At 31.0% G+C, this 17,309-nt stretch overlaps 1 protein-coding gene and 1 pseudogene across 1 annotated transcript; both read right to left on the bottom strand.

The window, feature by feature from the left end:
- Window positions 1-2,195: 2,195 nt before the first annotated feature.
- Window positions 2,196-6,869, bottom strand: LOC111638243. The gene is made up of 2 exons (XM_023383902.1): window positions 6,819-6,869; window positions 2,196-3,447 (listed from the first exon to the last, which is right to left on the bottom strand). Exons 1-2 carry the CDS (start codon window positions 6,867-6,869, stop codon window positions 2,839-2,841), a joined length of 660 nt encoding a protein of 219 aa, XP_023239670.1. The 3' UTR covers window positions 2,196-2,838.
- A 4,140-nt stretch (window positions 6,870-11,009) lies between these two features.
- On the bottom strand, window positions 11,010-15,137 carry LOC111638242 (annotated as a pseudogene).
- Window positions 15,138-17,309: the final 2,172 nt, after the last annotated feature.

Genomic DNA, 17,309 nt, shown 5'->3' with positions numbered 1-17,309 from the left:
TAATAATATATAATAATTTATAATTATATATTAATTATATTATTATATATAGATAAGTGTGTGTGTCTGTACAAATCTTAAATAAGTCTCTATAATAAAAAATAACTTATTTATTCTGATATATGAAAGTCCATTTTTATACTCGCACTTGTTTAGTACAATTTGNATATGTTTTTGTTAATTAATTTATTTTAATTTCTAGGCTAGAGCATCTGCACAAGCAGCTTCTGATTTAAGAGAACTACTACGACAAAAACTCGATAAGGATAGTTTTGTAAAAAAGGCTCAACAAGTATTCTTAGAATCAAGATTAGAAAACTTGCCTTATGTAAAATATCAAGTTTCTTTTCATGATTAAATTTTACTAATATTAATTTTTTTAAATGTAAATATAGTACTTAATCAGTAATTCTTTTTCATTGGAAATTTGAATGAGAAAAGTTACTGATGAAAATAAGGATTTCATAATAAGTTATGAAAACAATCAGCTTCAACAGGGCATTACTATTTATTTAAAGTGTATAATAACAAATGGGACATGTAACAAATGCATATTTAAATATCTTAATTTATTGCTTAAATATGAATTTGTGATCTATTTTAAGTCATATTATTTATTTTATTAATGAGCTATAATTTTCTTTTAATATTCATAATATAAACCATTTAATAAACACCTTTTTGGCTGCTGAGATTTGCTTTTAGTTAGCAAAACAGGTGTTTATAGAATGATTTTGAATTATTCTACTGAGGTTGATTTAGTTTATTCATAATATAATTACATACTAAATTATATTTATTGTTTAGAAATAATAAATATAATGTAGGGAATATTAAACATTGTTTATAATTTTAGATTTTAATAACTTTTTTTTTTTTTTTGGAAATATTAAATGAAGAGAGGAAGCTGTTTAGTTTGTAATAATAATATGAAGGTATCATTCTAAATGTATATTTTAACAATTTTTTAAATTTATAATCTGAAGAGAAGTTACATTAAAATGAACTCAGTATTATTAAAGATACTGTGGATCTACACCAATATACAAGGTTTATCTGATAACTATCTGATCTCATGCTAAAAAAACAAAATATTTATCCTAGAACAATAGTGCCTTAGTCTCCTTCAAAGTACAAGCCTTGGAAAGTCCTTGTCTTAATCTAACATTCCTTCCATTTTTTGAAGCAATTTACAAACTCAGCTTTTGACTAGCCAGTAGCTATTTTCTTATGTTTCCCTTGATCTGCTCCACATCTTCAAATATCTTCCCTTTCAAGGACTATTTTGATTTTGGGAACAGCCAGAAATTAAAGGAAGTCATTTCAGGATTATACAAAAACTGACAAACTTGTTTTGCCAAAAATTGTTGGATCAGGTGAGATGAGTGGGAAGGCATGATGCATAAAGTTGTTAATTATCACTTTTGAAGGCAGTTTTCTCTTCACTGCATCTCTTAATCTCATAATTACCTAATGGGTACTTTACGTGGGTTCGTGTTTATTGTTGCCAGGCCTGGGCTTTTTGCATGCACCGGAGTAAATTAAGGACCAAGTTAGTAAAAAAACCAATAAAAATGTTTAATCAAGTCCTAGAAATAACTATGTACAGTACAATATTTACAACAAATCAACAAATTTATTCAAGTAAAATCAATCCACAGTCAACCCGACAAAAACTCAATCTAAGTCTAACTTAAAACTATTCCCCTTGGAATTCCGACAAAATCAATCCTTAACTTAGGTACAGAATTTTTTATAACTACAAATCCTAACCGTCACCTCAATTATACTAGGAACCTTTTTCTCAACTCAAGACTTTGTCTATCCTCGATCCACAGATCGAATACTGCAATCGCCTTGGACTATTTTCCTATTGGACACCTCTTGTTCACTGCTACTAAGCACACAAACGCTTGTTCTTTGCATGAGCTCACCTCTGCTGTCTTCACTTGAGGTATGCTTTTTATAGTCTGAGGTGACATCACAGTTTCTAAGTGAGACACTCCCCTCATTTACATACATGTAACATTAACTTTTCTCTTGGTTATCTGGTAGCTTACTTCCCGACAATACTTTGTTAATCTTTTACATTATTTTGTTGAACAATTATCGGGATGTTTCCTTCTTTTTAAGGTTTAAGAAGTTCCTAAGTTTGTGGGGTTTCCCCCCCTTCAGTGCGGACTTACTATCTGCCGCTCGGGCGTGCACGTGAGTGCGAGTGTTAGCTATGGCGCTTTCTTTTCTTCGTCGGTGAGTTGGTTTTATCTTCTCTTTTTAACTTTCTAAGGTGACGGGTGAGGAAACCTTCGTCCTAACTAAACATAAGCCCCAAACAAAAATATAATAAAAGCAAAATAAAAGTAACTAAAAATAACGCTCGGACTTGGTTCCTTACATTATTAATTTAGTTAAGAGATGGCACCTAACGTCTACCTGTAGTTGTAGCTCGATTATTTAGGTGATTGTTGGTGAAGGTAACAGCTTTGGATGATCAGTTCTGCCAGACTAGTCTGCTATACAAAAACAAAAAAGTTCAGCCTGAATCAGTTGATTTTATGGTGCAGGAACATGCATGTGAGCAGTTTACTTCAAAATCATTTTTGTTTATTATAAAGTAATCATTTTGAAAGTGACAAAATTTTGAAGTCATATAGTTATGGAGCAAAACTCAGCAATTCTAGTAGGGTTGCCAACTGAAAAAAATAAAAGTAGCTAAAAGCAAACAAAAAAAAACTCTAAAAATAGCTAAAAAAATTTTCACAATTTGCTAAAAAAATGGCTAAACAAACAATAAAAACATACTTTTAATTAATCTATTTTTAACTTTATTCAAAAAGTTCATTTGTCGTTAAATTCCATTACTTCTTCAATTTCTTCATTGTGTTCAAAAGATGGTTTTGCTTCAAACTGTAAATGTTGGTATGATTTTATAGTGCCTATTTTTCGAATGACATTTGCTGGCAATTCATAATCATAGCTGCATTTCCCTAATCTTTTCAAACCATATCTAGTCGTTAATATGCTACTGAGTGAAATAATATTCAATCTATTCCACAGTTTGGTCTTAACAATATTCATCTGACTAAATAAGTGTTCTATTTGTGCGTTTGAGTGAGGTAATAAAAGAATTTTTAAAACAAAATTGACCAAGTCTTGAAAGGGATTTTCTCTGGCAACATCTTGGTATTGAGCTACCTCCATCCACAGGTTTATCGTGCTGGAAGTTTCTTTCCAGTGGATTGTATGGATTTTCCTCCATTGAAAGTCAATGTGAGTTAATACTGCATCATCAGCAAAAAACATTTTTGCAAGGTTTATTATATCTTTTAAATTAATTGGGTTGAGACAATGGTCAACACTTAGTGATGTCATGGTTTTCAACATTGATATAGTGTCAGGTAACCTTTGCTGAAGTTGTTTTATAAGAGACAAAAGGAAGGCAATGCACTACGAATATTTTTCTTTTCTTCATCTAACAGTGCAGAATTATTTATTTAAGTTTCAAACTGATAACCCAAATATGGATTGAGTGTTAAACAGTTTTCAATCACTACATCATTTGTTATTTTTGTTCCTGGAATAACAATCTTAGAATAAGATTCTATTAAATTTAGCAAGTCCTGTAGCAACTTCGTAGGATCATTATTCTTAGATTCAAATATTTTATTTAATCCCTGAACCTCATCAAGTACAGGTTTAAAAAATCAAAGAAATAAGAAATTTCTTTGATCATCAAACATCGAGAACAAAATTTCTGTCATGTAACATCTTTCGTTTGTTCTGCATTTATTGTACAGAATTTAGTTAATTTGTCTACATGAGTTATAGGACAACTTTCTGCTTCAAAAAGTGCCATATTTTCCTCTGTTCTATGAACATTTGAGTTTTTCGTAAATGGAAGAATGTTTGCACTCTGCTGAATACTAAACGATGGCTCGGCTTTTATGTTTTTGAGTTTTCCTATGCTTTTCAAATCACTTATTTTTGCTATCAAAATGCAGTTATAATATTTACAGTGACACTTTGTATTTTCTCCTTCTATTTCCTGTAACCAATTTTTATACCTATCGTCACATAGCAATTTTATTTGAAATTTGAATTAGGATTGGACCTGCTACAGCTAGTTGTGATGATAAATGCCCACTAAGCTCTGTCCCCTTTAAAAATGTTTACCATATTTGGTTATAAGAAAACTTGAGCTCTGATTAGTTTGCCACTTATTAAAAATAAGATTTGCTACTCATGCAGATAATTATTACACATTAAAGATAATATAAATGAATAAATTTATTAAATTTTAATAGATTTATGAAATTTTTTGATTTGTGGAAAATCTCTAAAATGTAGCTAAATTTACTAAAAAATCTCCAAGAAAAATCTCCATCACTAAATTTCAAAAAAGGGGCGCTAACTAAAGCAAAAACTTGCCAAATTTAGTGACTTTTTTTCTAAATTGGCAACGCTAAATTCTAGAGCTTTATTGCAGCTCCCATATTCCTATTATATACATTAGGAGTATGGGTCTAGTCTACATGTGCAAATGTGTGCAAGCACACACAGTATATGTTATATATAAAATACTGTTCCAATATAGAATGTGTGTGTCACATATTTCTGTGCATGATAGATATATTGCACCTATCATGACAAGATTTGGCCACCCCTGATACATAGAAATTCAACTCTCCACAGATTAAAGAACAAAGCTGTGTTGTGCATAGTATTATTTGGAAATATCACATAACCTTTTGATGCATTTATGATTGTTAAAATTTCTTCATATAGTTTTATTTAGTATCAATATGAATTAAGTTTTCAGAATTGTCTTATAATACTACAATCTTCAATCCAGCAGAAAATCTAATAAAAAACATTAATATATTCAGCTATAATAATTTAGAATTTATAATAAAAACTAAATAAATAAATAGTCAAGCAGCCAGATTCCTTTCTCCGGCTATTAAGGCTAAATAATTTTTAACAATTTGGTAAGAGGCAGGCTGCCACCTTTTGTTAAATATCATAATTATAGACAAACTAATTTTAAAATATTCTGAAGAGAATATTGGCCCAGAGCAGGACTCAAACTTGCAACCCCTACTTACTGTGCAGCAGGGGTAACCAGATAAAGGAATCTAGCAGTTCATTTGATAATTGAAGTAATTATCTGTATTTATAATAAACACAACTAGTCTGTAAAGATTTGATTTTTGTTTGTTTGGCACTGATAATTATGATTTTCTAAAATTATAATTCATTCTTATAGCATAGTTTCATAACTTGTATTATTTAAAATCAAGAATAAGGAAATTGCTTGAAGCTTACATTACAGTTTATGACAAAACTTGCCATGAAATGCATGTTTCTAAAAAAGCTGAATATTACAAGTTTTTAAGCTAATTCAAAATATTAAAACAATGAAATTGTTATAATAATAGTTATATTTTAGGCAATTTTAAATAGGAATTCAATCATATACAAGCCTTATAATTTTCTCTTTAGGAAATGCAGGCAACTCCTGTATAACACAGAGCAAAATAGTGTTTTAGAAGTACTTTGAGCCTTTGTGCGGGGAAAACTCTTATGCTATTGTGGTGAAGCAGATTTAATAGAAATGTACTGAAAATAAATCAATTTGGTAGATGATAGTGCAGGTGAAAATTCTAAAGTTACAAATTTTACACAAAAAAGCATACTTGAAAGACAAAATTAACCAAGCAACCAGTCTTATTTTTTTTTATGCCTTTGACTGAAAAGAAGCAAAGTTTAAAAGGGAGTTTCAATAATGCTTAGCTGTATATCATAAAATTTACAAAAATCTATCAAGAAAAAAATCAAACAAACCCAGATTTCTGATTTTTTGAGAGAGCAGAAGAAAGTTCAAAAGGTAAAGATATTCTGCAACAGAGAAAATGTTCTTGTTTCATTGTATTTAGCTGCAACAAAGGGGAAGAAAATTAGGCAAATATCAATGTACATTATATGTATCATGGTTTGTAAGGTATTTGTTCAGTTATTTCTATTTTTAATAGAAATTAAGTTTCTGATAATTATAAAAATAAAACGATTATTTTTTTTAGCTTATGGAACATAACCCTATATCTAGTACTGGTTCTTAACATATTAACTGCTATCTGACGTGCCGGCAGTCACACTAATTAGGGCCGTACAGAGCTATATGACCGCCAGCAGTCAGAGCCAACTTTATAGATGTGCACAAGAGGCCACCACTAGGATGTAAAACATCATCTTATAAAGCCAGGATAATTTAACCTTGAGTGAAACTACATTGGTTATAGTGATGTCGGGCAGTCGGATGGTTTTGTACGGCCCTAATTAGTATGACTGCTGGTGTATTGGATAGTGGTTAACATGTTAATCTCACATTACACAAGATTTTTATAGGAACTGCAGTGTTATACAAGGGTTATCTGTATTAGAAAATATTTTTAATAAGATATAATGTAATTTAAAGTTTATATACATTGTAGTCACATAATGTACAGGGTCTTCCTAAAAGAATGCTACCATTTTAAATTATTGTAATCATGTTAATTATTATTTGAGAATGTTGTAACATACATTTAAACATTAAAAAAATGTCCAAGTTTCACATTTGTCTATTACAGTTTCTCAATGCATGCATGGTACCTTGTGTCTCACTGCAAGCATCCAATTGAAACTCAAATTCTTCCTAGGTTACTATGGCATGTGTATTGTCACTCTTCTCACAGAAGTCACATGTTGCATGTCTGCATATTGAATCACTCATCATTATCTAACAGAGTAGACATTGTAAACTTCAGGATGCAAAATACCTTCTCTATTGCAGTGTCACTCATGCACTTCCTAGAGGTTTGATAAGACATTTGAATGCGAGAGAAAACTTGGACAGTTACTCTATTGACTTGTGTAAATTGCAAACTTCTCAGAGATAATTAACATAATTACAATAATTTAAAATAATAGCAAATAATAAAATTTTGTTTGGAAGACCATATATATCAAATATAAAGAAAAAAAATTAAATTAATAAACTATTAATCTGTGAAATTTAGATTAATAATTTTATTATAGTTTCTTTATTTTACAGAAGAACAATGACAATTCGTAAATATTGGAACAAGATCAGGATTTAAATTTCATCCATCCATTTGCATGTTTTACTAATTTTCAAATTAAAGCAGCATGATGAATAAAACAGTCAATATTAGAGTAAATATTCAGATTCAGTTTTAAAAACTTTTTTGAATGTTTTTTGTAAATAACAAGTTATCTTTGCAAATAAATATTTGAATTTGGCTGGGAAATAGAGTGCAATTTAAAAAATCTTGGTTTCAACCATTGCTTTAACAGTTCCATTAGCGCATTGACAAGCAAGATGTTAGCCACTAATCTAATTATTATTCATTTGTCTAGTAAACTCAAAATTTTGATTTTTCACTTTGTTCAAATCAACTTCCTATTAATTATTACAAAAACTTAAAGAATTAATTTTGGAATCAACCACTCTATTAAGAGTTGATTCCATAGTTGATCAAAAGTTTGAATTCTTTGTTAATTAATGTGATAATTAAATATTTAACTTATTAAATTTTTATTTTAAAATGAACGAAATGTTATTTGCACAATGATTTGTGTTCCATTGGGAATATTAATTGGAAATGATGATAGATGGATCAACTGAATTTCAATTCTTTTGATAAAAATGTGTTTGTCAGATTATTTATGTATCAAATAATGTTTTATTGTAATATTTGATCACTCTTTCAGATCAGTTCTAATAAGAATTTTTTCTTTTATTAAACAAATGAATATTTTTTAATTTTGATGTTTTAATTAAATCTGTTTAATATGGGAATTTGAAATAATGTCTTTGAAATTATAATTGTATAATTATTGAATTTTAATAAATTTCCTATATTTTGAATGTTAATGTGTTATTTTTTAGAAATGTTACAAAAACATATACGTTGTGAGTTCCTTTATTTCTGTACACAAAATTGGCCCACCAGTGGCCAAGCAGTTCCATTCTCTGAACACTGGAAGTTGTCATGGGTTTGCACCTCGCTAGGATGGGCTGGCCATTGGAGTTTCTCCTCATCTGTAGCACCTGAATAGGGGCCAGTTACCCTTAAAAATCCCTCCCAATTGTTGTGTTGCCATAACTTAACTAAACAAACAAACAAACTGTACACAAAATTTCTCTTTACTTCTAAAATAATTCTCAACTATGGTAGAATCTTGTAATAATTAGATTTTCCTGATGCAATCTCCATAGGAACCCATACAAAACCTTTTGGTTGTACAATTATATGAGCCATTCACAGGCCAAATCAATTAACTCCATTTGTAAATCCTTAATATAATTGTTATTATTTTCAAATTTTTTGTGTAACTAATTTTATATATCATTATATTAAAGCTATGCTTCAATATAACAATATATAAAAATACATTCTGCAATGCTTATTTAAATTTAAAGTTTAAAGGGAATTTTCAAAAATAATTTATATTATCAAAATCTTTATACTTTTTGTTTTGTGGAGTTAATTGATTTAGCAAGCTCATATAATGTGTTTCAATTTAATGTTTCTCATCTGTTGGTTCCATGATACAGAATTCTTGCAATTTTCACTTGAGTATAAGAATCTTGTTAACTTCTTTTCTTCCTCACTATTATCTTCTAGCTTGTAAATGATTATATACTAGGGGAAGGAGATGTGAGCTTGGAAGTAATGACTTGCGAGCATACCAATCTCAAGAGCCACAGTTATCATAAAGTGTAAGGACGTCCATTTATGCCTTTTTGTTATCTTAACCTCACACTCTAAAGTGAGTAAGATGGCATCAAGGAACACAAGGGAGAGGAAAATGTTGCCAGGCTCCTGGGGCTCTAGTCTGCTGTGTGAGATTCAACTTGTGATGCCTGATGGGAGGAAAGATATGACATCATCTCACTAGAACTTTCACTGTAGGTTATAGTCTGCAGTGTGAGAAATGACTGAGTATCACATGATTATTTCTGATCATGTTCAACTCTTCTCACATTATCACTTTATAACAGATTTACTTTTCATCAATGCTTTTTGTTTCATAAATTATGTCTATCAATAGCCTACAGTCAAATTATTTGTTATATTTTACTTTCATGTGAACACTTTTTAAATTTAAGTAATTAAATTAAAAAAGTATGCCAAATATTTAATTGCATATTAAAAGAAGTTTTTTCTGATTTATATAGTTTTTTCTGATTTCCCTATTAAATATTTTAATATTCAAAATTCTATGTTGTATATACATACATCATACAAACATAGTTTAATTTTAATTAGTAATATAATTTTCCAATGAGTTACATATTTACTGATCTACAACATATAAAGTACAGGTATACCTTGCCTTACGTCGGTAATTGGTTCCAGGAAAACGAAAACGACTTAAGTCGAAAAACGACGTAAGTCGAATTTACTTGTCTCGGAATCTACTTGTCACTAGGCTAAACCATAAATTACTATTCCCAGTTCTGTATTTTATTTATTAATGCATTTTTAATAATATATGGTTAATAAGAATCTATTTTAAGCTTACAAACAAATAAATTTTAGTTTTTAATAGAGTACAGAAAAAAATAATTTAAATTTACGAATGCATGTACTGTACTGTAAATACAGTACATACTTGTAAANTTTCCTATAATAAACCAATTTATTATTAAAATTGCTGGCTACATTATTTAGTTATTATTTAAAACAAGCAAATATATCTACTTTTCTCTATTTATCTGCATTTACAACAAGTGCCAATGATGTCTTGCCTCACTCTGCATGCATGTGTTCAATTCTCCCTTTGTATGTATTGTGCTTTTCTATTGGCTAAATAAATGCAGAAGTTGTTTAGTCTGAAACCAGTAACTTCATAAAGTCATTACTGCCAGTCACCAAGCAGACTTGCAAATTAGTTGATGTTTGATGTCAACCAAATGTCATTCAATGACAACTCACATAGTAGACTAGAGCACCTGATTAGTACCCTCTAGTATGGAATAAGAGCAATATAATTTGGAGGTGAAATTTAAATTGATGAATTCAGAACTAAACTACTTTATTTATATGAAATACTACACAATTTTTTCGTTACTTATCCTTTTGTAGAAGATAAATTTTATATATAACGAGCAATTATTTATTGTGAGACTGTCACAATGCCATGCTGCAATTTTTAATCATATTTTTAATACATTTTATTTAAAATATATGCTCTCCACCTCAAATTAGTAGTATCTTGCCCCTGTACATCAAACTTTTCTTTTAACAATAGTGTTGATGATTGGCACATCTATTACTGTAACCATTTTCAGGGAAAAACTTTTGAATTGAAATAACATGACTTTCAGTGCAAACTGGAAGTTCATATATAGTTAATTGGGGCCTCCTGCCCCTAAGGTTTCCATATCTGGTCTCTGATTTCATCTATCTAGTTCTGGTCTTGAGATTAACAACAGACGGATGACAGTTGGAATTTATAGTTCTATAATTTTTTTCAAATTGTAGCCCAATATGCATAAAAGTGAACTCAATTTGCAATAACTACAAAAAGGGAAACTACAATATTGCATTAATAATCAAAGCTAAAGTTTTCAATTTAAAAAAAACACCAAATTTCTGTATAATTTAAATTAGAAGCTTATTTATCTTGTTTCATATGTGAATTTCATATTTAGCTATTTAACTTCTGATAAGAATTTATTTACATTTTTCATAACTTCAGTTTAACAAATATTTTTGTGGGTCCTCTCAAGTTTGTTATAGCAAGATTTCACTGTATATTATTAGAATTGTGTGAAAAGTAGGTGGCAATGATGTTGTCAAATGTTCATAATAATTTGTTTCAATTACTGCTAACTTTAAAAAACATCAACAATTTTCAGCAATACACATGGAAACTACAAACAACAAAGATGATAAATTATTTCTATTGTAGACATTTACAGTTGGTAAAAGGGGGAGTTAGGCCTTACTCAGAGGTATAGCCCTAGAAGGAGATAGGAAGAAAGGAGAGGTCAGGAGGTGGGATAAGGAAAGGAGGGGAGGGATGAAAGGATTAGGGAATTCTATTGTAGACAATAAACATTCATTTTAATTTAATTTCATGTAAAATTTGAGATTGCATGATATTTAAAGTTCAATTATTGATGTTATATATCAGCAGTTCTTAACTTTTTTAGTGGTCAGCACTCCCTTAAAAAATGTGTGTATATTTTTTATTTAAGAGAAAACATTTATTGCATAAACAAATGCCATGTTTATTTACAATATATATTACTATATAACAAAACGCAATATTTAAATTTTAATGGCTAGGCTGTTGTTTTTTATTCATAATAATTCTATTAAAACAAGGCTCTTTTTTTGAAAGAGCCATGCATAAGTCATCAGATGCATTTAAGCGATTTCTGGCTTTTGTTTTGATGTGCAAAAGTGCTGAAAATCCCATTTTACATAGATAGGTGGTGTCAAATGGTAAAAGTGTCTTTTGCCAGTTGTGGATAAGCTTCTAACTGTTCACACCAGAACTGTTCTAAGTCTAGTTTTTCAAATTCCATTTCCATATGCACATTAGCTTGTATTTTGATAAGATCTTCTTTTAACAAATCATTGTTGTCCATTGAATTTGGATCAAACAAAAATGGATTGAGTATCCATCTATTAATTTTGCTAATATTTCCTGTGAAAAGTATCCATCAAATGATTCACTCAATTGCTGGAGGTGTATTATAATTTCTGGTATAATTATTATTTTTTCGTTTTCCAAAACGACTGAATCCAGCAAAGGAAAGTTTGCTAAATTCCCATGTTCAACTTGACGTCTCCAAAGTTTTAATTTTTCAATAAATGAAGCTAATTTTTCACTATCTGTTATTATGTTCTTGCCAAATCCTTACATTGAAGTGCTTAATTCATTCATGTGGCTAAATATATCTGCTAGGGAGGCTAGCCGAAGCAATGCATCTCTATTTCCAAAAGCTTCCACTAAATCATTATTTCCATATGATAAAGAAGCACAGTATGAACAGCACCAATTTCTTCGCACAAAGCATGAAAAATACGATGATTATGAGCGCTCGTCCTCGGATGTACTTAACTACATTCACTGCTGTAGTTAGATATTGTTTCAAATTCTCTGACAAAGTTTTTGATGCAAGTGCATGACAATGCAACATGCAGTGGTTATTGTAACTTTGGTATTTCTCTCTTCATATATGAAATAAATCCAGAATTTTTACCCAACATTGCAGGGGCACCATCAGTGCAAATTGAGCCTATAATACTCATGGGTATTTGGTGTTTAAAAAAATTTTAATGTGATTAAAAACATCAATGCCTTTTGTCGTTAAATCAATCAGTTCACAAAATAGAAAATCTTCTAGTATTTCATTTCTTTAATGTATTGCAAAAATACTAATAACTGACTGCAATTATCAACATCAGTTGACTCATCCAATTGGATACTTATTTTTAGAGGGCTGGCTTTGATATCTTCTGCTATTTGCAGTAAAATATCAGCACTGTGATCTTCAATGCGTGATTGAATCACATCATTCAATAGCAGAATTTGTTGAATTTTCTTTTGTGCTTAAAAACCAAACAAAATTTTTGCAATTTCAAATGCACATGGTTTAACTAGTTCTTCAGCTATTGTATGGCTCTTTTTTTTCTTAGCACATAGATAAGAAGCTTCTAGCAAAGGCTTTTCAACTGCTGCAACGTTAAATTTTGTAATAGTACCACTGGCATCAAATCGTGCTTTCTTAAATTTCAAGATGTTAAAGACTATATCCTGCAGATTCACTACCATGCTGATTATTGAAATGTTCTAACAACTTTGAGGGTTTAGATTGGAGTTGGAAAATATTTTGCAACATTTAAAAATGATTGTGGTCGTTGCATACCATCTTTTTCCGTTGTACAAGTAAATCCAAAAGCAACATAATCATCTTTCCGTTGACGCTTTTTTGGTATAATAAGAGTTACTACAATTTTAAAAATTGTATATTGATATAAATTTTTATCGATGGGTAAATTTATTTAATTTCAATAAATACTACATAACAATAATTAATTAAAGTAAATATTGTTACAAACCTTGTTTGCATTCTTATTCAAGGTATGCGAACACATCTCAACTAGTTTCTGCACTGCACATGACAATGTGACTGCATTAACCACTCTGCAGTGATCAATGAATATACCCATCAAGGGCGATCATGTGGCACTGGTGAACGTCAGCTATATCTACAAAATTCTTTTGCAAATATTGCCGAAAACTAGCTAAAAACTACCACAAAAAAAAATTCACATAAAAAAATTGTGTGACAATAAAAAAAAATTTTTCTTTACTAGACATAACTGTTTAAAAAATTTTTTTCTGAAACGGTAACAAGAAAAACGCATGGGAAAATACTTGAAAAATTTCCCATGTTTATTCTCCACTACATCATGATAGCGCCACAGCTGACTAACTCACTGTACAAAAGTTAACTGCATGTACTGATGACAAGCTTGATGTGCTAAGACGGTAGAGTGTCTTAGCACATCAAGCTTGTCATCAGTCGAAGTGAGATGATAGAGAGTGAAGTGGGGGATGCTATGTTGCTGGGTACCATGGTTTGTAGAGAACACAGTTGACTTGTTCATATATATATATATTTTTTTTTTTTTTTTTTAATTTTTTAAATTTCTCTCACACTCCTGGAAATGTTCTCTCGCACCACCAGGGGTGTACACACCCCAGGGGTGTACTTCTGTTATATATTAATGTTTTAGAGTTATTATGTACTTCAGAAAATCAGTTTAATTTTGTTGTTTTTAAATGATAAATGGAGTGAAAATATTTATTATTATACAAAGATTAAATCTCAAAGCATAATTTTCTTTTCAATTTTAATATATAGGAAGAATGCAGATCACATTAAGATATATTTTCAATGATGATAATTTATTTTCATAGTTATTGTTTTGATATTTGCATTCTTGGCTGCATTATCTCTTAAAAATGTACTCTTTTTATTGAGATTTATAATAAATTGAAACCACATTCATATACTATATTAAACAGAATGTCTGCAGTATAATGCTGTACTGTATATTTAATACACAGGCAGTCAAAAAGCTCCCAGAATTATGGTATAGCACTATAATGGTATGACATATGGAAATACTTACCTAATTACCTTCAAAATAGGACCCTTTGGCATACACAAGCACATCACATTGATCTTGCCATTGTTGGAAGGCTTCTTTTGGAAAATTCAGGAGTTTGGCCATCGCACTTGATTTGATGTTCTCCATGGTTGCAAAACACTGCCCCTTGAGAACATCACGCCTCATCACCAGTGAGCTTTGTGAGAAATCTTAAGGCCTGTTTTTTCAAACAGATCTCCAGCAATCAGCATGTGACATTCTATCTGACCTGTGGTTAACTGCTTTGGAACACACTTCATATTAACATTTCATTTTCAGATTGTCAATCAGAATTGCATGAATGGATCCATGAGAGGTACCAACTCAATTGTGGTGGTTCGTTACGGAACAGGTATACAATTCCGCAAACAAAAAGTTACAAACACAAGAAAGATACAAAATTCAATTATCACACAGAAACTTTACTTTAGGAATCCCAACTTAACAAACTTTATGCTTCTTTTATACAGAAAAAAAAGGAACAGGCTTGTCCTCCACTGTTGGCGGGGTTCCTACGCGTGACAACAAAAAAAAATACTTATATAACTAACTTATATCTATCTTATAACTAATGGAAAAATTAAGAACGTAGGTCAGATGAATATGGAAACAAAAGGTAGGGGGAATAGAAATACCCGAGATTTCTTTCGGTACGTATATACACTGTTCAAAGTATGGTGCCTCTTTGCTATCTTTTTCCCCAAGGGCTGTTCTACTCTTCTCGATATCGAAGAATTCTGCTCGTTCCTTGGACTCTTCGTTGTCCTCACGGCCCTTTTCTTTTATTATCGCCTTTTTCCTTTCTTGCCGGTTCAGGTCACAAGCGCTCCTTTCTCGATCTGCTCTTCGGAGTCTCTCTCCAGAATGCTCTATTTCTGACCGGTCTTTTCCCATGGGCCCACTCCCTCTCTTGTTTGTATTTTCTTAGAAGAAGTAATCCTACCCCAGGGGCAAAAGGGTTAGATCAGAAGGTCTTAGAAGAGAAAGAAACAGGAAGAAAGGATAGGATTAATTCAAAAAAATATATATATATATATATGTTACTGTGAATGACCGATATCTGGTGAATGTCAGCATTCACACAGTTGTTTAGTGTATGTACAAAATATTTGCTAAATATTATTATTTCTCACTTACACCAGCAAATGTCAACATTCATCATGCACTGATGGTGAATGTTGAATAAAAGTATTTTTATTACGTTAAGACAAAAATGCAACTTTTTAATATGTCAAAATAGGAGAAAGCTTAAGTAACACAGCACATGTAAATAAACTGTTGAATCTAATATGAACAGTACATTCTAAATCATTAAAGAAAATAATACAATAATACACTTACACATAAATTATGTGATTAACGTTATATGATATTATTTATTGCAACAACTTAAACTGTTATGGCACTTTGAATTGCACAAAAGTCCCTTGCTTTTAAAACTGTATTTATTCGTGGAACACTTCTTTTTGCAATGACAGCGTGTATAGCCTTGCCCTCCACTTTTTGAATTAGCTGCAGCTGCTTCTCTCAGTGATATTTCTTGAGAAGATATCTCATCTATGGAAAGTAACTTTTCTTTACAAATTATGAACTCATTATGGGTATAAAGCTGCTTGAGGGTACCATTTTTGCTTGTTAATTTATAAAAGTCGAAGTCTTCTATTCAATTAACAACCGCCAACACATTTCGGGCATCTGTATGGCCACGGTCGACATCAGGGACTTGTATTCATACAGTATCACCAATTTGTACAGAAGGAAACGGCGAAGAATTTGGCAACAGACTCGCCTCTTTATCGACATCGGCTTCTCGGGTGTCGTTTCGACCTCCACCAAAGCTTATCTGTGCTTGTCGACATACACCGGCGATTGTTCGAATGTATAATAATATAACCAAATATTCAGTCTTTCACCAACGTATTTTGTGTGTGTCGACATTCACCGGAGAATATCGACATTCTCTAATTTCGGTCTTTCACAGTAACATATATACAATATCATGGCCGATGGTCACACAATAATGATTATTTGTGGATCAGAATGATCAGTTGTGCTTTGGCCAGGTGGCAACCTAATGTCATCCTATCTGTCCTAAAATGGAGACAGTACCAACAAGCTAGAATATACTACAGTATAAGATATATTCTAGCTCTTTGCCTTATATTGTAGTATATTATATACCTTATCTGTAGTATATTCTAGCTTGTTGGTTAGTACAGAGTGCAATCTCTCATTGCTCTGAAAACCTTTACACGAAAGAAAAGTCTGCTGTGATAGACGTCACCTCGTATGGGGATACAGGAATTACTTCAAGTGTTTGGGGGCAGAGAAATTGACCCCTGAAAATAGGCAACTGTGATTCCTGTAAATGTAGTCAGTCAGTGACTTTTTACTTGGTGAGGAGTCACTGCTGTGATTCCTGATCTTGGGGGGGGGTCATTTTCTGACTGATTCCAAATTCCATCCTAACTGTTTAAATTCATCAGCAAAATTTACAAAAAGTGTAATGATGTGGGGATGTATAACCTGTAAACGGGTTGGTGAAATGGCAATCCTTGATAGTACATTGAATGATGATAGCTACTGGAGCTATTAGAATCTTTGGTAGTTAAAACATCAGAAAATCACTTTGATGATGAGGATTTCACCTATCAGGATGACAATGCATCATGCCATAGGGCTAGACAAATTAAGCAATGGTTTCAAGAACATAACATACAGCATTTAGAATAGCTTCTCAACAGTTGATATATCTATTGAAAATATTTGGAATGTTCTGAAGAAAATTATCTCTAAAAAATGAGCTACAACAATAGAAGAATTAAAGAAGACAGTCACAGGTTGATCCAGAACTGTGTAAAAAATTTATTTCTACAACGCCACAAAGAATTAAGGTTGTAATTAGGGCAAAAGGTGGCCTTACAAAATATTAATCATCATTATTCCATACTTTTATTATAATACTTTTATTCAATTCTAAAATGCTGTAATTTTGTAATTTATGCAAATATGTTTTCAAAGTTTGGTGTGTAAATACTCTAACATGTCTATTATATTTGCCAATTA

The sequence above is a fragment of the Centruroides sculpturatus genome, unplaced genomic scaffold (assembly GCF_000671375.1).
Source record: "Centruroides sculpturatus isolate CEXI.00-Female unplaced genomic scaffold, Cexi_2.0 scaffold938, whole genome shotgun sequence".
Taxonomy (NCBI): Eukaryota; Metazoa; Arthropoda; class Arachnida; order Scorpiones; family Buthidae; genus Centruroides; species Centruroides sculpturatus.
The sequence above is the reverse complement of the archived record's forward strand: the minus strand, read 5'-3'. Positions and strand labels throughout refer to the sequence as shown.

Coding starts and splice junctions, on each gene's coding strand:
- LOC111638243 (XM_023383902.1), bottom strand. CDS start 6,869: ATGTCTTATCAAACCTCTAGGAAGTGCATGAGTGACACTGCAATAGAG. Junction 3,448..6,818: donor GTGACACTGCAATAGAGAAG/GTATTTTGCATC, acceptor AAATATTCGTAG/TGCATTGCCTTCCTTTTGTC.